The sequence below is a fragment of the Myxine glutinosa genome, chromosome 1, assembly GCF_964187855.1.
Source record: "Myxine glutinosa chromosome 1, kmMyxGlut1.1, whole genome shotgun sequence".
Lineage (NCBI taxonomy): Eukaryota > Metazoa > Chordata > Myxini > Myxiniformes > Myxinidae > Myxine > Myxine glutinosa.
The window spans coordinates 86201613-86223368 of NC_136261.1; the positions used below are offsets into that span (position 1 = coordinate 86201613).

Sequence of the window (21756 nt, forward strand, 5' to 3'; positions counted from 1 at the left end):
TCCAAAGCCAGTCGCCGACTGGGCATCCTCCGTCGTGCGAAGTCCTTCCTCGGCACACCTGAGCTCCTCACCACATACAAGGCTTTCATCCGCAGCTCAATGGAATACTGTTCTCCCCTATGGGCCGGTGCTCCTGCCTCACACCTAGCTCGGCTTCACGCTGTTGAAACCAAAGCTTTCAGAATTATTGGAATCTCCCGCGATGAAGCTATCTCTGAGGGCCTTTCACTCACTCACCGCAGGCAGGTAGGTGGGCTTTCTGTCTTCTACCGACTCCTCTCCGGCCTTGCACCCCCAGCTCTCTCTGTGCTCTGTCCCCCAAATATTCCTACAGGTCGCACAAGATCTGCCAGCAACCCTCTGATGGTTAAACTGCCGAAATCTCGGCTCTCTGCTCACCTTCACTCTTTCATTCCTCTTTTCTCCCGCCTCTGGAACAAACTCCCTCACTCCCTTCAATCCCACTCCTCCCTCCAGGTCTTTAAAACAGCTGTTCACCACCATCTCTTATCTTCCCCCATCCAAAACCTTGATCTTTTCTACCCCCGCTAATTCACCCCAGATCCACCTTGTTTGAAATTCCAACTTCTTTCCTGGAAGTCCTGCCAGTGTCCATATGTTTTATACCTCTCCCACCGCCCCCTTCCCATGCCCCCCCCCCCCCCCCAAAGCCCTCGCCCTCTCTCAGATCTCTCGATGTCTCCATGTCTCTCGGTCCCTGCTCTCAAATGTTGTGTTTGTGTCCTTCCCCCTCTCTCCCCATCTTGTCTACCGCTCCCGATGTTTTATGTGTCGGTTTGTCTTTCTGTGTGATTAATGTTCGCTCTTTCACGAGCCTCGATCTTGTATACAAAAAAAAAAAAAAGAAAAAAAAGAAAAAAAGAAAAAAAAGAAAAAAAAAAGAAAAAGAAAAAGAAAAAAAAAGGCAAGGGTAGGGTAGGTGACAGGGGGGTGACGTACGGTAGGGACGAGCTTTCTCACTTCGCCCTCCGTACGCATTTCGCCTTGCATTGCCTTATTGATGTGTACCCTTGTGACCTTACCCCTCGCTCAATTGTCTTTCCCCTTTTGTCTCCCACATGACCTGTGCGCCATTGGGTGCCGAGGGGAGCGTGCGTGGGTCGGCCATTGTGCGCCCGAAATTCCCAGAACCAGCTGTCTGCATCGATGCACCACATTATGGACCACATGTCTGTGGCCGAGCACCACTTATGGACCCCATGGGTTGGGGCATGGCCCCTCTGCTGGAACCGGCCATGAGGGCCCGAAATCTTGCTGGCGGACCTTGGCCACAGGGCACCGATGCCCCACAGGTGAACCACACTAGTCGGCCCTGTGGGCTATAAATAAAAGCAAATAAAAAGGACACATTGGGCACACTTTATTGAAAATAGGCCGCCAGTAAGCAAAGCAAAAGAATGACAACATCTGGAAGAACAAATAATAATCGCCAGCAGAGGGAGCCGAAGAGCAAGAGACACCTGCAGGGTTAGGGGTTGTTGAATTTATTTTTATTCATTGAACACTCTTGAACAATGGTGACTGCACCGATTGGTGCTTGGGTGCTTGTATTGGTGCGTTTTTGGGTGCGTTCATGGTGCGTCGATGCAGAGCAGACTGTCTCCCCCCCCAGAAAGAACAATCACAGGTCCTGGGTTAGTTTGTAAATAAAAATAGCGTCATTGTAAATAATGCTTCCCACCGTCAGTGTATAGTTTGAAGACCATTCCGCAATTCGGTTAACTGTGGGCGTAAGTCTGTTAGGCAGGGTGCAATGGAGCAGCGGGACACATTTATTTATGTTTTAAAAACTGTCGCACTCAGGGTCAGGTTAAAAATAGAGGGAACTACACCTACGTGTCACACTAAAAATAAAAGTTGTAGGCCCGGGACGTGCCTAAGAGGAGGAGGGTGCAGTGTTGCGGAGATGAGGACTGTATTTTTTTTATTGTGTGCTGTATTATTATTATTATTGTTTATTCTGCGCCCCCCTACCTCCGGAGCTATGTAAAGGTGAAAGGGCATCCCATAATTAGTCCACAAGCATACACATCAGCCAAGTAATAGAATACCCCTGTTGATAGTTATCTCTTATTCTGTGTTCTAGGGTAAGGCTGTGTCTCCCATTAATTGAAGTACTCCATTGCACCAGTGAAAGAGAATAGATCCCCTTTCATTCCCATCCCCAAAACCTCCATTTCCTATCACATCCCCCTCTCGTCATTGCTGAGCCCTCGATTCCCAATCACCTCCCCTCCAATAACCGCCATTGACCACGAGGCAGGGTCGGAGAAGAAGGGCGTGACTCCACCTCGTCATAGAGGGGAGGAGGGGCGTACCCGCCCGTCGTCATCGAGGGCGGAGCCCGAGGGTCGCGCGACCAACCAGGGCCGAGGTGAGCACCCCGATGGGCGTGTCCAAAACACCGGCGGCTAAATCGCTGGAGGCGCTATAAAAGGCGAAAACGGAAGTGAGTCGTGAGTTGGTCTGAGTTGGTTGAGAGTCGGTCGTCAAGTGGAGAGTGGTGAAGAGTCAGTCAGTAGAGTCGGTGGTAAAGAGTGAGGGACCAAGAAAGAGTTGAGGGTGTGGACCAACGAGTCAGACAAGTCCTGGGACCGCAGCGGAGGCCGCAGCAGCAAGAACACCCAACAGCCAAAGGGGGCCTGAACGGCGGTTTGGAGCAGGACCGTAAAGGAACGGCGGCTGCTAAACGCGCCGGTTGAGCTGCAGGACCCCCTTGGACCTTTCCTCTCCCTCCAGCCATCCACCTCCTGCCTTTCCACCCTTCTTGTATACGTGAGTTTGTTTTGTTTGTTCTGTCCCTGGGTATTTAATTAAGTCTGTAGGTAAGCTAAAATTTGCACTGTGTCACCTGCGTCTTATGTGTTGTAAATAAACCTTGATTGCTCCTTTTTGCTTGTGTAAATAATAAATCCAATTACTCTTCTGTCCGTCTATTCGTTTTATTCCTTTTCCTCTTTGCATTCGTCGTTTTAGTCTTTTCCCCTCATTGAGCAGCTGCGGTGCGATCCGGCCAAAGTCCTGGGTGAATCGGGTGAGTCAGGGATCCTGTAACGGTCGCGGTAATACACCACCGCTCGGTCATCATAACATCTAAACCGCGATCTGTAACAATATATATATATATATATATATATATATATATATATATATATATATATATATATATATATATATATATATATATATATATATATATATATATATATATATATATATATATAACGAAGCGCAATATACTGCTGCCGCTATATATATATATATATATATATATATATATATATATATATATATATATATATATATATATATATATATATATATATATGTGCTGGTGAATGTGTATATGCTGGTATATATATATTGTTACGTGCTCCTCCCCGACCCCCTGGTCACGGTGTACCTCCTAGCCCCGGGAGGAGTCACGGCAGAAAAATGTGTTATTCTGTATGTCAAAGATCAATGGTGAAGCCACACCAATTGTTACTCACAAGCAAATATTGTATTAAGATCACACAAGAATAACCATACAACAATAATATGAATCAAAAGTTAAAGTACAATCAATATTCTATGATGGTACCATCAGTGTTATCACATATAACTCACTGTGCTCCAAGTCAGTGAAACCAGAACATCCCCAATGTCTTTTATTCCCGGCTTCAAGCCACAGTTGATTCGCTCCAGCGATCGCTAGAACGAGGTCCAATCGAAACCAGAATCCCGTGCGGATGGCAAGAATAATCACACAGCCGAAGCTGTACAAAGGTGTCCTCAAGGCGACTGGGAAATACAAAGGCGCCCTACAGGCGACTGAGAGATCACACCCTCGGGTATGGAAGAATTAGCCTTCAAAAAGCCACGTCACACACACGCCCCAGATCGACGTCTGAATGCGGTGAAAATGTTCGAAAAAAACGAAACCGCGAGCGAAGCACAAGTCCTGCGTGAGTCAAAATGGCCGACGGCCCGGTCTCGTGGCGCACCAGCACGGCGATGATTCTCTCCTGAATCGATAGCAAAACCTGACACGCAGGTTAATCGGTCACAGCGATGACAACTCGGTCGCAGGAATTCCTTTCCCGGAAACCCGAAAGTTCGCTGGTGACTCTTGTTCGCCAACGTTCGCTTCAGAACCCGGAGCAACTCGGCTTTCTTGTCTGACCTCTCTCGCTCCGCCCTCTTTCTTTCCTCTTCCTCTTCTTCCTCGTCCGGTTCACGATTCGGTTTCCTGTTTCTTTTAACATTAACTTTTTTTTTACCGTTTGACAACAGTTCATGAACAATAAACCTTTTGAACACAATAATAGTACATGGAATCAGAAATATTTACAGTGGATGCAAGCCACCACAACGGAAGTGACGAGTCCGTAACAGTATATATATATATATATATTTAAATATTTAAATATATACATACATACACAGGGTGAGCCTGAAATATGGTTATTTTTAACACTCGTGTAAACTGTAAAGGTAATAAAAAGTTGTATTTCAAAACAAATTTTTACAAGAAAGTGAAGTGCATTATAACATGCCATTTATTTGTGGAAAAGAACATCTTGGAGATGCGCACCATTTCATCTGACACATTCCTCCAATCTTGGATGCCAATTATTCATGACGTTCTGCAACATGGCCACGTCAATATCATTGATTTCGCGTCTGATGTTTTCCTTAAGTTCATGAAGAGTTTGTGGACAGTTAACATACACTTTGTCCTTCAGATATGACCACAAGAAATAATCACATGCAGTCAAATCGGGTGACCTCGGTGGCCATGGAGTATCGCTGTTTCTGGAAATGACATGCTTTGGAAAGAGCGCCCTTTCAGTAGTCATGGACACTCTGGCGGTGTGGGAGGTTGCACAATCTTTCTGAAACCACGTCATTGGCTCACTTCTGCAAACCAGTTTAATTCTCTGGAGGGGAAGTTAGAAACCATATCGGTATATCGAGCTGCAGTAACAGTGATGGCATTTCCATTATTGTTCTCAAACAAGTAAGGCCCTATGATGCCGAACGACGAAAGTGCACACCACACTATGACTTTGGGACTGTGTAACGGTTTTGTGTGCATTTCTCTTGGGTTTTCGGCTGCCCAAAAACGAGTATTTTGCTTGTTGACATAACCACATAGATGAAAATGTGCTTCATCAGACATGAACAAATTGTTAGAAATGTTTTGGTTTTCATTTGCATCCATAAATGAAAGCATTCCCTCACAAAAATTATTGTGGGCAATCTCATTATCTTGGCTTAATTCCTGGACAGTTTGAATTTTATAGGAATAAAAGTTTAAATCCTTATGCAATATGCGGCATAGTCACGTGTGAGAAATTCTTAAGGCTGATGCATGCTTTTGGTTGGAGCGATGCAGACTTCTCAAAACTGACTCCCTTACACGCTCAATGTTTTGTGCCGTTCCTACTGATTTGGGTGCTCCCGGCGGTTTCTCTTTTAAAGTTGAACCGGCCCTCTCATTGATGGCACGAACAGACGGCACATTTCCATGATGTTGAACATTGAAATGGAGTTTGAATTGACGTTGTGCAGCAGTTGCACTATCATTATTCTTGTAAAAAGCTTTGATGGCGATAGAGCTTTCTTCACCCAACCAGTTCCACATGGTCACTCAAGTGTTTTGCTTGCAAAAAATAAAACTAAATCAGTAAAAAATAAGAAATAATAAAAATGCATGTTATGTACTTCAATATCATGAATAAATTTATTTTGAAATACAATTTTTTATTTCCTTCACACGAATTTCAAAAATGACCATATTTCTGGCTCACCCTGTATATATATATATATATAGGAGGGTTCCCAGCTCTCGATCCAAGCCTCACAGTTGTGCACATATTTCTAAGTTCCAACATCCTATTTCAACAGATATTATTGTGTTCATTAGTTTCTTGTCCAATACGAAATGATAATCTTAATAATAATGCTAACAGTGATTTATATTATGCTTTTCTCACAGGGAGATGTGTCAAGGCACTGTAGTTTGAAATATAAAGGTTAGAAACAAGGAAATTAATCACTTGAATTTATCCTTAAGAGGCTTTTCTGCCATTGATGTTCATAACGAAGTGCATTTGTCACTCCAGAACGCTGTCGTCAGTGCAGCAGCAGCAGCAGAATTGCTTAATTCGCACCTCGTTTGAGAGATCTATATCCCTTCATTAATTGCTCCAAGGGCTCACCATATGCCATTGCCCAAATTGCGAAATTAACAACCAGTAGCAAAAAATTACACGACGCATTTTGCTAACTACATCCCAGTTATGATGTATTTTTGAACGGCATGTTTATTGGAATCTCCGTTTTGCCTGACTTCCCTCCATGGGCTGCATATTTAGCATTTTGTGTGCCTGGCCATTGTTGTCGGGCTGGCTGTATGTCGATGCGCACTTGCCTTCGCACTGTCTCACCAAGTAGTTTTGAATCTCAGCCCAGCTATAAACTACCATCCTGTTGTTCCGCAGGCAGGGCAAGGCATCAATGTGTTAATCATCATCCGTCCCTCGGATGGATTTTAAACTGGGAATCCCATCTTCTGCCATTAATTGGTGGATGTCAAAGATCCTATATACAGTATCCTTTGCATTGAGTAGGTGAGTTATCGCCAGCACCCTGAACAAATTCTAAAATCCTGCCAGTTGACACCAGGCCTTGCCAGCCGGTACCAGAGAGCCTTGGGGCTGAATCATCCTTCTCCTCCTCCCTTAACCCCCCTTCCTCCGCCCCACTGGAAGAAGACACCTGTCCACTGTTTTTCTTTCATTAAGGCCTAACTATTATGTATGTGCTGGAAATGCTTTGCCCCCATTCTCCCAACCAACGTCTTTTTTGTTTTAAACTAAATAAAGTATGGATTGTAGAAAGTCCTCCCCACATCTTTACCCACCATTTCTTGTTTTGTGGCTTGCTATTCGCATATCATTATCATGATGTTGCAACTCACATATCATCGATTGCTGTTTGCTTCTGTCGCAGCCGAATTGGTCGTAGATAAAGCGATGGAGCTGAAGTTCATCGGCGGCGTATATGGCGGAAACATCAAACCAACGCCATTCCTGTGCCTCATCCTCAAAATGCTTCAGATCCAGCCTGAAAAGGACATTGTTGTCGAGTTCATTAGAAATGAGGATTTCAAGTAAGGTTTTGAAATAAATTACTTTTTCAAAGTTTCTTCATATAATTTTAGTAATGGCCTATGTTACGAAAATGTCATCAATTGCCACAAGAGTAGTTAAGATGAGTTTCAAATTAAGAGTTTTAGACGTCCATCATTTTTTAGGACTGTCTTTGTGATGGGTATTTGTACAAAATTATTGATTTGCGATTATCCCTTTAAAACACTTTTTCTGTTCTTGCAGATATGTGCGCTTATTGGGTGCCATTTATATGCGACTGACTGGGACATCCATTGATTGCTTCAAGTACCTGGAGCCTCTGTACAATGACTACCGCAAGATTAAGAGGCAGAAGTCCGATGGTGGTGCGTTCTGATAAACTTTCCTTACTATCTTCAGCTTTCTTCTGTCTTGGTTGATTATATATATATATATATATATATATATATATATATATATATATATATAATATACACACACTAGCAACGGTACCCGCCCTATGGGCGGAGCTTCAAATGGGAAGCCCAAATGAAAAGGCAAAATATCAGAAATTGAAGGGTTTTTTTATTTTAAACGATTCATATAAACATCCGTTGAATCATATCACATGCAAATCATCAAAATATAAACAGTACATGGCGCCCGTTTTGAAAAAAGATTGAATTCTGCAAAATGGAAGCGGCCGCTACACGTCTTTCTCAGTCAAACGTTTGTGTGAAGAGTGCGCGCTGAATCTCTAACACGGAAGCGGCCGCTACACCTGTTTCTCAGTCGCTTTGCACACGCTGCCATGTTATTTCGGAGCCGCACATTTATATAGGAAGAGTTCGTCAGGAGTTGATCTACTCTCTCCTGGTACGTAGAATTTCAACAAAAGCCACATCACTGTTCATATCGATAAATATTATTCCATCGTGTTTGGAAAAACTGGAAAATTGGGAAAAAACTGGAAAAACAATATAGCCTATTTTACTCCCAGGGGTCCCAGGAATACCCACCCAAAATATCGTTGCGATCGGTTCAGCCGTTTTTGCGGTACCTTCAAACGGACGGACGGACATTTGGTGAATTATAGTAAGATATAGGAATGTGAATTTTAAAAAGTTATTTCTCTCTGCTCTGCCGTGCTCAGAGTTTGACATTCTGCACGTTGACGAGTTCATCGATGAGTTGCTGCATGACGAGCGAGCATGCGATATTATCCTGCCCAGGATACAGGTGATGCTTTGGAATTTCGAGATTGATATTATTTGGTGACAAATATTTCCTGTCCTTGGAACTTTCAGATTTGCTTGAATTGGGCAACAATATTTTACGTAGAGCGAGTTTGGAGGTTAGATTTGTTAATCGTATGCTGTACAGAAATAGTATGTTGAGCCATGCATTGCAACTTGGAATTGCACAGCTGCCACTCCAAGTCGCAATTGATTTGCAATCAATACTTGCGGCATCATCATAGATGTTACAAGTGTTGGCTGAATCTTTTTTTGGGCTTTTTCCCATTCCATATTGATGTTTACCCTCCTTATAATTCCCTGCATCATAGAAACGTCATGTGCTGGAAGAAACAGAGCAACTGGAACAAAGAGTCAGTGCTTTAGATGAAGATTTGGATGAAGTTGAGTCAAGTAGTGAAGAAGAGGAGCTTGAGGAACCACGCAAAGTAAGCAATAATTTGACCAAGTTTAACCATTTTCCTCCCTATTCGCAATCATATTTTGGCCTTAAAAGAATATCTCAGAAGGAACGGACTCGTTAGCTCACCTGGAACGTTGTTCCGAGGAGCGTATGGGATGGCGCGTCCTCAGTCCATAAACACTTGCAACTTCTTCTCTGAAACTGCTGATGGGATTGTGACCAAACTTGGCTAAAATTATCTTTTGTATGTTGCAACTCAAGCTTGTTCACGGAATTAAAAAATCAGCGTCTGAGGGGGTCTACTGCGGGTCAAAGTGGGTCCAGGTTTGACCCCCTCCCCTTCTGTCCCCCCCAAAATAGGTATTTGATTTTTCCTCTGAATCTACACACACAATTTTGGTGAACCTTGACCACAACTTTCATCACCTGTGATGGACCAAATTTTGTTCATGGTATTCGCAAAATCTGGCCCGAAGGTTGTCTATGTGGGAGGGGGAGGGGGGAGGGCAGAGTTCTCGGGTTGCCCCCCAAAGTCGGTATTTATTTTGTTTGTTTAAAGTTTTAAGATTACCTTCGTATGATTCTACATGCTGCCCTGTCTCCGAGCAACCATTGAAATCGGTAAAAAATACCGTGATACTGTTGAATAAAATACAGGGTGGTGACAAAGACCCAGATAACTTTGGTCGGTAGTATACAGTATTTAGTACCACAAATGATACAACGATACCACAAATGATCCAACGATCTTGTTTCCTTGTCCTTATCGGCTCTGCAGCCTGACCCAACGCCCCTGCCTGACCAGGAGCGCAGGAGGTACCGGGACCTTGATAGACCGCGGCGCACCCCTTCACCTCGCTTTCGCCGAAGTAAATCACCTGTACGCAGGTATACAAAGTAAATGGGATGGTCTCTGTTGGGTGATCAAGGCATTCTGTTATTACATGTGATGCAGTGCCCTTGTTGCTCTCATCTTCTGCCATATTGCATTCTGCTGCACAAGAATATTTTATTTGGTGATTAACTCTGGGTGATGCCTTTGTGTTTGACCTTTGTCTAGGAGGAGCAGATCACCAAAGAGGCGAAGGTAAAGACCTATTGCCTTATTTTTTTAAAAATAAATCTACCTCATGCTTTTTAGCGATTTAGAAACTTGATCTCATTTTATAGCTTGGTATCGTAAAGGAAAGTGAATGCTTTACAGGGAGTTCATACGAGTGGTAGCCAAAAAAATGTTACCTCCACCACCTTAAACCATGTACCAGCAAAACTCTGCAGAGTTGTTAGACCTGTATGAAGTTTCCAGCCAATCCCCCATTGGTTTTTTGTTTTTGTTTTTTTTTGCTCTGTAGTGGGTTGAGTCATTTGATGCTATTAGAATACAAATCGTGTTTGGGCTCCAAATTACGGACAAAACAAAGAGGTCAAAACAGGACGGATTTTGACAAAACAAGGTGGATGAGTTGGTTAGGCGATAAGAACAAGCCGATTCGATTTTGGTTCTGGTCTGACTCCAGATCCGGCCTATCGGTGGAATGCAAAATTTAAACTATTCAGCCTGGTCGTGGTATGCGCTCTACTGAGTGCCGTTCTAGTTTACATCTGTATGACTTTAACAGACATTTAAACACCCTTTGTATCATCAGAGCAACATCACAGCACAACTTGTGTATTTTTACTTTGAGGTGTTATTTACAGAATGCCTTTCAAAAATGCTCTTTGGTCTGCCATCGAGATATGAATTTGGCTTCAAGGCACTTGTTTGTCTTCTCTGTAGAAATTTCATTGTTATTTGCAAGCATTAGATTATCTTAAACGCAACACTTTCTTCGGCTTCGGGCTCCTCGATGTGGAATTTATTTTGGTTTGCCGTTTCTGCTCGATGTGGAATTGTTGTACTTCTATCATTTTTCAGCCCATCGCCGCGACGTGAGAGATACCGAAGCAAAAGTCCTCGGCGCCACCGCAGTCGTTCGCGCTCACGTGATCGGAGACATCGCTCAAAATCACCAGGTCGGTGTTTACTTTCACGAAACGTTTGTGGTAAAACTATGGTGTTTATGCCCCAATATATATAGCCTGGTGTTGGCTTATGTAGCCTGGTGTTGGCTTCGTGGTTAGGGTGCTGGCTTGGGATGCTAGGATCCTGGGTTTGAATCCCGATCGATCGCTAAATTAACGCCAGGGGGGTTGACTCAGCCTGTCATCTTTCCGAGGTCGGCAAATTGAGTACCAGCTTGCTGGGATGAATGATCACGGTGTGTACCCCGATTTAGAATAGGTACACCATATCCCTGCGCATCGTAAGAGGCGACCAAGGGTTGCCGTCAGGAAGGGCATCCGGCCATAAAAGCATTGCCTCAAACAGGGAACCATAATTGTCATGGAGCCCGCAAGGCTAACCCCCGCGCGAGTGGGGAAAATGGCCTTAAAACGATCATTCATTCATTCATTCATTTATCATAAAAATCAGGTGCTCATGTGCTTGGGCAGCAAATGAATACATTGAAGAAAAAAAAAAAAAAACACCTTTAGAGGCCATTTTTCCCCGCAAGTGGGGGTTGACCTTTTTCGGGAACTGTGGTTGTTGTTGTTTTTCGGTCCCCTTTTTTTGAAGCAATGTTTTACGGCCGGATGCCCTTCCTGACGCCAACCCTTTTTGCCGCCTTTTAACGACAAGCAGGGAATTACCAGTGAACTGGTACTCAATTTGCCGACCTCGGAAGGATGACAGGCTGCCTGGCGTTAATTCAGCGATTGACCGGGATTCGAACCCAGGATCCTAGGATCCTAAGCCGGCACCCTAGCCGCTAGCCCAACACCAGGGATCAATGAATACATTGAAATACATTGAGTCAATGAATTGAGTCAATTGAGTCAATTGAGTCAATTGAGTCAGTGATCAATGAAAATGAATACATTGAATGCTTTATCTTATTTTCTGATCACTCTTTTTAGCTTACTAACAGGAATCATTCATGTTGGTCAAAATTGTACCAAGATAGTCGGTGTCTTCTTTGAATACTGAATTGACAACGATGGTGGTTGTAATTTTATTGAAAGGTAGCATTTATTGAATTTAAGCAATAAACCTACTCATTGCTGAATTGAAACTTTTGTTGTTTTTGCATTTTTGGGATTATGAGAGAAACTTAATAATTCATTCTCCTTTCCAGGCTATCACCGTAGCCACCGGCACAGAAGTCACTCCCGCTCCCCCGATAGGTGAGGCTTACTAAAATCTTTTATAATGTTTCTCTGCTCGATAAGTACTCATACCATGTCTCTCTCCTGAAGCACTTCCAAAAAAGAAAACAAAACAAAAAAACAAGTGCAGATACATTCAAAGTACACCACCCCCATGCCAAATAAATAAGTACCATTCTCCAGTCATTAATCAAACGATGAAATAAATAATCGATTCAATGATTAATCAATAAATCAAAAATACCCTTTACAGCCAAATCACTTGGTCATTGTCGTGTACAAGTATCAGCGTCCGAGCTCAAAAGGTGCCTGAGATATTGCCCAGATGAGAAAGGAAATAAATATGTACTTAATAAATCGCTATTAATTATGTAATTAATCAATTAATTGATTAATCAAAAAAAATTTTTTTTTTCATTTTTGCCAAAGCACTTTCTCACTATTGTGCTGAAATTTCAGCTTCCTACCTCAAAGGAAGGCTGAAATATCGCCCTGACAAACAAACAATAAAACAGAGTGAAAACTGAGTACTCCCTTTGAGCATGCTTCATCGCTGAGCCCCCTTCGGTGCCTGGCAATGACGTCATGCAGCGCCTGGATATGGAATAGGAAAGGAGCGGTGCACAAAAAAAAGACGACAAGATAAAAAAAAAACATTTTTGATTCTTTTCAAATCAGCAGATTCTATCAATTGTGTTCAAATCGCTGTCCCTTATTTGTCTTTGTAAGAGGGATAATGCTTCAAGAATACTCATATAATGGGCAGTTCATGGTTAACTTGGGTTTATTATTGTCGAACCTGTTAAAATACATAGTTTAATGATGTATTTTTGTGCAAAGATTTATCCTGAACAAATTATACTTTGACTCCTGTTAATGCATTCTTGGTAAACCCAAGATAACAGCAAAGTCACCTGTGCTGTGGAACTAAAGTGTATCATTAAGTTCCTTGTGAAGGAGAGTGTTAAATCAGCTGAAATTCACAGTAGATTTGGCGATGCATGTCTTTCATGAAGGTTTGTTCCAGAAGATTTGGATGTAATTGTTTGAAGTGTAGAAACAATCATTCGTTCTCACTTGAAATCAGAAAGGTTTATGCAAGGTGGACCTTGTGTTTGAACAAAATCCATTTGTGTGGTCATTGCATCAAAACTACAGGAACACTTGCTGTTTAGGGAAAGATAATTTGAAGAAGATTATGATGTGATGAGACCTCGGTCCATCATTTCATGTCATTCAGAGTGAGCCAACATGGAGCTGGGAAGCTGTTGGTCCCACCAGCAAAAAATGTTTGAAGTTCATCCATCAGCAAGCACACTTATGGCACAATCATTTTGGGACCCCAACTATTTAGTTTGTGGAACATGGGAAAACGATCAATGCACAGTACCACAGTGAAACATTAAGCTTTGAAGCAAGATGAGTTATATGCAGACGACGACCAGGTATGCTGTCTCAGAGTGGGCTTTCACTGCATGATAATGCTCTCCCTTACATTGCACACAGCAAATTTCACCACTACAACTCGAGAATAAATGCAGTGGGAAGTTCTAAATCATTCCCCAAACAGTGCATGCCACCTTGGGGTAATTCATTCCTTTGGACCATTCAAAGAACATCTGGGTGGCATTAGGTTTCTGTATGATGAAGAGGTCAAATCACGGGTTCCGAAATGGCTTTGTACCCATCCCAAAGATGTCTGTACACGTGGTATCAAGACGCTCCCACCTCGATGGGGAAATGTGTGCAGGTGTGAAAATATTTTGAGAAATAGGTGATGTTTCAAAACTTTCTTGGACGTTCTGATTTTCTGGAATAAGATCCCTGTCAATATTGAACTACCCTTGTAAATTGACTTCTTTTATTATTATTTTTCCTATCACCATGCTTGTGAGACATTCTCATGTTGTTGTATCTGCCTGTCTAAGACATTCTCACCTTTTTTTGTAGTTTTTATAGTGAAATGAACTTCTTGAGCAAGGCCTTCACAATAATGTTTTTTTAAATGAAGCAGCTTCTAATTCATGATTTTCATTTCTTTCATTACAGGTTTAAGAGAAAGAACAAGAGGAGCCACAAAGGAGAGTGAAGTGTTTCAAACCATGTTTTTTATTTTACTTTTTTACAATGGAGACCCTGTTTTGTTGTTACACACTGTAGGGCTTGCTTCCAAATACAGTAGAGTACATACTTTTATGACCATATTTGTGTCCACCAATAAAGGGCTCCATGTTTGCTGATCTGATTTTTTTCTTTTTTCTTTTAGACATTGGAATGGAACTTGCTTAGAGTCTTAGAAGAGAAGACAGTTAGGGATTGGTAGTAATGCAGAGGGAACAAAGCTGGCCACAGACCGCACCTTGGCCACAGTATATGGAGTACAATGTGTACAAATAGACCTGGCCGACACACTTTTTAAGTTATATAAATTTCTCCGACTTGACATGTAATGCTGGACCCTTACCAACCCCCCTACCCCCACCCCCCCCCCCCCCCACACACAAAACATCATTACATTATACCTTACATTGTACCCACACACAGATAATTATACCACCGTTTATTTTTCAAAATCTATATATATAAAACACCGTTTGTGTGTGTGTGTGTGTAATGTTACCGGTAGACTCCTAAACGGAGAGGCTCACGTACTTGATATTTGGCACAGACATGGCCATTGAGCCTGGGAAGAACATGGCCGACCTAAAAATTTATTTCATAATATTTTTTTCCCATATTTTTACCTCAGCGCATTTCAGCGAGGCATATTATGACCGGAATGGCAGAGCAGCGCGCTGATTCGCTCAGAGCGATCACGTGATGTTCCTTGCCGCCATTAACTCAGTTACGCGTTCGCACGTATTTCAGAGCGAAAAGCGATTGCGTTTTTTCACATTTCAGCGAGGAACATTGCCATTCACACCACATAGGTTTTTTTTTCTTTCATCTTTAGATCCATATTTTTTTTCAGCGAGGAATATTACACACGGAATCTGAATCGGTGGCAGAGCAGCGCGCTGATTCGACGATTCGCGCGTCCCCCTCCCCCTCCCCTCCCCCTCCCCCTCCCTCTCCCCCTCCCACTCCCACTCCCCCCTCCCCCTCCCCCTCTCCCCCTCCCCCTCCCCCTTCCCTTCCCCCTCCCCTCCCCTCTCCTTTCTCATCCCTCCCCCTCCCCCCCTCTCCTCCCCTCCCCCTCCCCCTCCCCTTCCCCCCCTCCCCCCTCTTCTCCCTCACGTTTATACACGGAATGCCGGGTACTTCCCCCCCCTCTCCTCCCCTCCTCCCCTCTCCTCCCTTCCCCCCCTCTCCTCCCCTCCCCCCCGTTCCCCTCCCCTCCTCTTCCCCCTCCCCTCCCCCGCCCGGCAATGCCGGGTACTTCTGCTAGTATGGCAATAAAGAGTACTGTGTGTAAATATATATATATATATATATATATATATATATATATATATATATATATATATATATATATATATATATATATATATTAATATACAGTCATACCCCGTTTTACGCCATTTCGACCTACGTCAAATCCGACTTTACGCCACTCTTCTAGAGTAAATTTCAGTTCAGCGAACGTCATTATGTGCGACTTTACGTCACTCCTACGGACGTGAAAAAAATTAAATTTTTACTTAAAAATATATTTAAAATAAATAAAATAGTACATAAATTAACAATAAAAGAAGCTAAAAAACAATTTAAAATACAATAAAAAGCACATTAAAAATATATTTAAAATGTACGTACAGTATACTGTACGTACGCGTAGCTGCTGGTTCTCATTCAAAACAAAGGCGACGCCATATGCATTTTGTCCTGGGCTGTGGTCGTGTGCTTGCTTTGCCTTTCGCTGGTATTTTTGTGATTATTCCTTTACTGTGTAAAACAACCAACGTAACGTGGCAACGGCGAAACATGACGATGCCTGCTCGGACGACCGTCCGTGGCAGACGTCACGTCACGTCACGTCACGTCACCGTGCAGAGTGTGCAATGTCCGTGACGAGGTCAGGCCCCATGGCCCATGGCCCATGTGAAACGAACGACCGTGTCATGCCTCGAGCCGGGGTGCCTTGTCGGGCACCTCGCCGGCATCCGGTGTCGACGAACCGATCGACGTGTGCATGTGCACATGTGCATGGATTTGCAAATTTGCAATTTGCAATTTGCTGCGAAGCCGCAGCCTCCTCCAGTTATTTACTCTAGTTTTACGTTGTTTGTCTTCATTTTAAGGCATTTTTAAGACGTTACGCCCGGTTTACGTCAAAAACCGAGTTACGTCACGGCTTATGGAACCAATTCATGATGTAGGCCGGGGTATTACTGTATATATATATATATATATGTGTGTGTGTATATATGTGTATATATGTGTACATATATGTATATATATGTATATATATATGTATGTATATATGTATATATATATATATATATATTGTTACGGACCGCGGATAAGATGTTGGTTTTGCCGAGCGGAGGCCCCACGGCCCTAACAGTTACCCCGACTAACCCGATTCCTGAACGTTGGCCGGATCGCGCCACAGATATTCAATAGGGAAAAGACTAAGGCGACACGGATGTGAAGAAGAAGAAGACAAAAAAGGTTGGAAATACGAATCTAATTTATTTACTATTTACAGGCTCAAAAAAACCAAGGAGAAGGAAAGATAAGAAAATAATATACAGAAGATATTAGACACAGTGCAACGCTAGCTTATACAAACTTAATTAACCCAAGGACAGAACAAACAAAACAAACTCACGCACACAAGAAGGATGGAAAGGCAGGAGGTGGATGGCTGGAGGGAAAGGAAGGTCCACCGGTACTGCAGCACGATCGGCGCGTTTGTCAGCCGCCGTTCCTTCGCGGCCCCGCTCAAAACTGCCGTCCAGGCCCCAAGCTGCTGTATCTGAAGCTGCTGTGGCTGTTGCTCCTGCTGCTGTGTCTGCTGCTGCTGCCGCTGGGTGGATGTCGCGTGCTCTGCCAGGACTCGTCTGGTCCAACCACACAACTGAACAACGTGCTTGCTTCTTGCCCAACTCTCTTGCTTGGTCCAACTTTGGCGAGCAAGGCGACGAATAGCAGGCTTTGTGCTTCCCTGGATGATCTCTTTTTGGACAAGAATCGCTGCTGGATGATCTCTTTTTGGACAAGAATCGCTGCTGGATGATCTCTTTTTGGACAAGAATCGCTGCTGGATGATCTCTTTTTGGACAAGAATCGCTGCTGGATGATCTCTTTTGGATGATCTTCTCTGGATGATCTTCCTGGATGATCTCACTGGATGATCTCACTGGATGATCTCACTGGATGATCTCTTTCTCTCCCCCAGGACCTTGCGCGCGCGCTTTTTATAGCGCCTCCGGCGATCAAGCCGCCGGCCTTTAGGGACACGCCCATCGGTGTGCTCACCTCGGCCCTGATTGTTCGGCACGGCCCTCTAGCTCCGCCCTTGATGACGATGGGCGGGCACGCCTTTCTTCCCCGACCCGAGCACATGTTCAATGGTGGTTTTTGAGGGGATGTAATTGGCAATCGAGGCTTGGCAATGATGAAAAGGGGGTGTGAAAGGAATCTATTCTATTTCACTTGGTGCAATGGAGTGTCATCTTAATGGGAGACAAGGCCTTACCCTAATACACATAATAAAGATATAACTATCAACCAGGGGGAAATCTATGATTGGCTGACGTGTATGCTTTATGGACTAATAATTATGGGACGCCCTTTGACCTTTACACAACACTGGAGGCAGGAGGGTCCAGAATCGAGCAATATTAATAAAACACAATAAAAAAAATACAATCCTCATATCCACAACACTGCACCCTCCTCCTCTTAGGCACGTCCCGGGCCTATAACTTTAACTTAGTGTGACACGTAGGTGAAGTTCCCTCTACTTTTAACCTGACCCTGAGTGCGACAGTTTTAAAACATAAACAAATATGTCCCGCTGCTCCATTGCACCCTACCTAACAGACTCACGCCCACAGCTAACCGAATTGCGGAATGGTCTTCAAACTATACACTGACGGTGGGGAGCATTATTTACAATGACTCTGCTTTTATTTACAAAAGTAACCCAGGACCTGTGATTGTTCTTTTCGGGGGGAGAGACAGTCTGCTCTGCATCAATGCACCATGAAAGCACCCATAAACGCACCAACACACCCTCAAGCACCAATCGGTGCACAGTCATCATTGTTCATGAAAATATAAACAACCCCTAACCCTGCAGGTGGTCTCTTGCTCTTCGGCTCCCTCTGCTGGCTATTATTATTTTCCTGGTGTTGTCATCTTCCTTTGCTGGCGGCCTATTTGCACTAAAATGCACCTAACGTGTCCGTTTTTATTTTCTTTATTTATGGCCCACAGGGCCGACTACGTGTGGTTCACCTGTGGGGCATCGGTGCCCTGTGGCCAAGGTCCGCCAGCAAGATTTCGGGCCTTCATGGCCGGTTCCAGCAGAGGGGCCATGCCCCAACCCATGGGGTCCATCAGTGGTGCTCAGCCACAGACATGTGGTCCATAATGTGGTGCATCGATGCAGACAGCTGGTTTTGGGAGTTCCGGGCGCACAATGGCGGACTCACGCACGCTCCCCTCGGTGCCCAGTGGCGCACAGGTCCTCATGTGGGAGACAAAGGGGGGGAAAGACAGATGAGCGAGGGGTAAGGTCACAAGGGTACACATCAATAAGGCAATGCAAGGTGAAGTGCGTACGGAGAGCGAAGTGAGAAAGCTCGTCCCTACCGTACATCACCCCCCCCTGTCACCTACTCTACCCTTGCCCTTACCCCATATGTACAACAACCTACACATTTACAAATTCGTCACTACCGTCACATCTTCCCCCTATACCAAATTCGTCTTCACTCCCTCTACTTCAAAATTTGCCATCACCCAATTCATCATCAATCCTCATAAGGAGGAAGAGATGGAACACAAAGCACAATGTCACACCCACGTCATGATGCGTCTCACATTCCAAACATCTGCACAATAAAAATAATAAAACATGGCATGGTGTGGAGTTACGTCACCTCAGGTGAGTGGATGTAGATGGTGCAAGGAGATTTTCATCCTAACTATCCTCTAATTGACTTTAACACACTTTACACTACCCGGGGTCTTTCTCTGCCAATCCATTGGCCAACTTCCACTATGGGTTCTAAAAACCAATTCCCATTGACCAAACTGTGGTTCTTCTCAATTTGGGGTCTCACTCCCCCGATTCAACTCCCTGTGCCCTTGCACAATTTCAGGACTGGGGCGTGTAGCTCTCCCAGCAGGCCTACCCACCTGCACACCTCCACCACTGCAGTTGCCACCCGAGCTTACCTAGCTCCTCACCCTAACCTATCTAATTGGGGAAGGCCCCTCCTGGCTCTGTCACCGCTCGGTGCCCTCTGGCACTGGGCTACCCGGGTCCGTCCTCCGGATCCTCGGGCCCCATCCACAACAACTCTACCGGCTCCCAGAGCCCACCTGCGGGCCTCACCTGGCCGACATCCTCACAGTGGTGGAGTGCCCAAACCAACTACACACACTAACAGGCTACACGCCCAGCCATTTCCACAACACTAATGCACCCATCCAAATACCATTCTTTCACCCGCACCACAGATGCCAATATCCAACCACAATTTACCTATATCCTCTACCTAACACTTGCACTACCCTCCCCGGGTATTCGCGATGGGGGTCCATCCTTCCCCCATTCACACCTTCGCACCATCCACTCCACTATATAGTTTCCACCATACTCACTCCACGACCATCCATCCCAATACTCCATATATTCCACACTCCATGTATTCCACACTCCATCTATTTCACACAACCATTCTCCATACACCTGCAGTTGCACACCTGTGCAATCATACCTGGTGCCACCTGCACCCTCCTTCCTTCCTGGGCCATTTGGTCAACACAATACTCATCACCATCACTCACTCAAACACTGCTCCATACACCTGTTCAGTTGCACACCTGTGCAATCACACCTGTTCCTCACACACTTTTCACAATACACTTCTGAATACACCTCCAACACTCACACGGCATCATCTAAACTACCTGTTGCCCTGCTAACTTAGTGCTCCCCGTCTTCCCTTTAAACTAAGCACATACCACGTCATTATCATCCACTCTAATCTACCTGCGTCCCCACTACAGGTATCATTGTCACTACCTAATCTTAACGTTACCTAAGGTCATCTTCTCTAGATCCCTATCATTATATCCTAACCCTCCCGGGCTAGTTTTCACTGCCAAACCCCATAAGTCTAGTGCTCCTTTGCCCCCGCGCTATGAGAGATGGCAGAGTTGCCATCCCACCACATCGGGTATCTCCCACTACCAATTTTGCACATCAAATTTCAGCCAATCAAAAATTTGCCAATCACTACCAATCGTCTGCCAATCCTCACTCTGCCAATCATCAAATTTTGTTTTTCTAATTTCGGGGCCAAAACACTATCCTCATCATCATCATCACAGTCCGCTTTCTCTGAGCCTCGGTGCGTCGTCACATCATTAAACTCGGCTTCGCAAAGCCGAGCAATGAATTCGGGTGGTTTGGTCGCCTGTAGTTGGATCCGTCCGGCATTCACGACTCTGGGGAGGAGGCATGCTCGGGCCGAGGTTCCACGCATCATCGCGGCTCGGTACCTTGCGGTCCCGGGCCCGATGGCTGAGGCTCGCCCGGTCGGAACCCCGTCCCCGCGAGGGGGCACCGGTCCGCTTCCTCCCACTCGCCCTTGAACCGGACCGGTCGCCTCGCCCGACAAGGCCCGGACTCGACCGTGCAGGGCGGGGCCAAGCCCGAATCGGCAACGACGCTTCGAAGAGAAGCGACGCAGCATCGATCCGCGCCGGGCCTGGCATCCAACAAAGCACACCGCGCCCCGAGTGCTCGCATCGACTATCCGTCGCCCTAAACGCTAACCCGTCCAATGTCGATGCTTTACTCGCATGCCCACACGCACACGCGACCCTTTTGACACTCACGAAACCCGGTGTTCCAACGCCGTCCGTCCATTCCACCAACGCACCCCCTGTTACACACCACACCTCTCGTGCACACTCGCCGTTCGCACACTCCCTTAACACACCTCGCGCACCGTCTTGCGCACTCTCCCACGGTACGTACTCCGTACCACTCACCATGGGCGTGCACTCTTGCATCCACCCACTAACGCACTCAGATGGGCTCTCCCACACCCGCGCCACGACCAACTCAGGTGTGCTTCCTCGCACACGTTCCACCACCACCTTACTCTCCGTGTCACACTCCGTACACCCCGACGTGCATTCTCGCTCGCACTCGGTTTCACACTCGCGCTCCGATGTGCCCTCTCGCACCTGCGCCATCACCAACTCACTCTCCGTGTCACACTCCGTACACCCCGACGTGCATGCTCGCTCGCACTCGGTATCACACTCGCGCTTCGTAACACGCTCACCCCTTGACGCACACTTTTTATTTCACACGCGTGTCATTTCCACTCACACGGGACCCTTCACCAACGCCCGGGTGCCATATTGACCCCAATCGCGCGACAATTCCCTTGTCGTCAAACATCCTCCTGCAAAATCTACCCGCACAATATACAGCATGACTCACCTGGGGGATCCTTTTCTCCACGCGCACCTGCAAACTTCCATTTGGATTCGCAAGTACATCATCATGATTTGAGCAGGGACTTTGTACATATTCCATCTTTTCCTCCCGCCG

General features: G+C 45.1%; 1 protein-coding gene across 1 annotated transcript in view; it reads left to right on the forward strand.

Annotated features, from left to right (window-relative positions):
- Positions 1–14245, forward strand: part of PRPF38A (pre-mRNA processing factor 38A) — a 48413-nt gene extending 34168 nt beyond the window's left edge. Inside the window, exons 2-10 of the mRNA XM_068114481.2 lie at positions 7021–7180; positions 7404–7525; positions 8293–8378; positions 8707–8823; positions 9577–9686; positions 9859–9885; positions 10714–10811; positions 11975–12023; positions 14055–14245. Coding sequence (XP_067970582.1) covers positions 7021–7180; positions 7404–7525; positions 8293–8378; positions 8707–8823; positions 9577–9686; positions 9859–9885; positions 10714–10811; positions 11975–12023; positions 14055–14094 — 809 coding nt within the window. The 3' untranslated portion in view covers positions 14095–14245. The remainder of the gene's footprint in view (positions 1–7020; positions 7181–7403; positions 7526–8292; positions 8379–8706; positions 8824–9576; positions 9687–9858; positions 9886–10713; positions 10812–11974; positions 12024–14054) is intronic.
- Positions 14246–21756: the final 7511 nt, after the last annotated feature.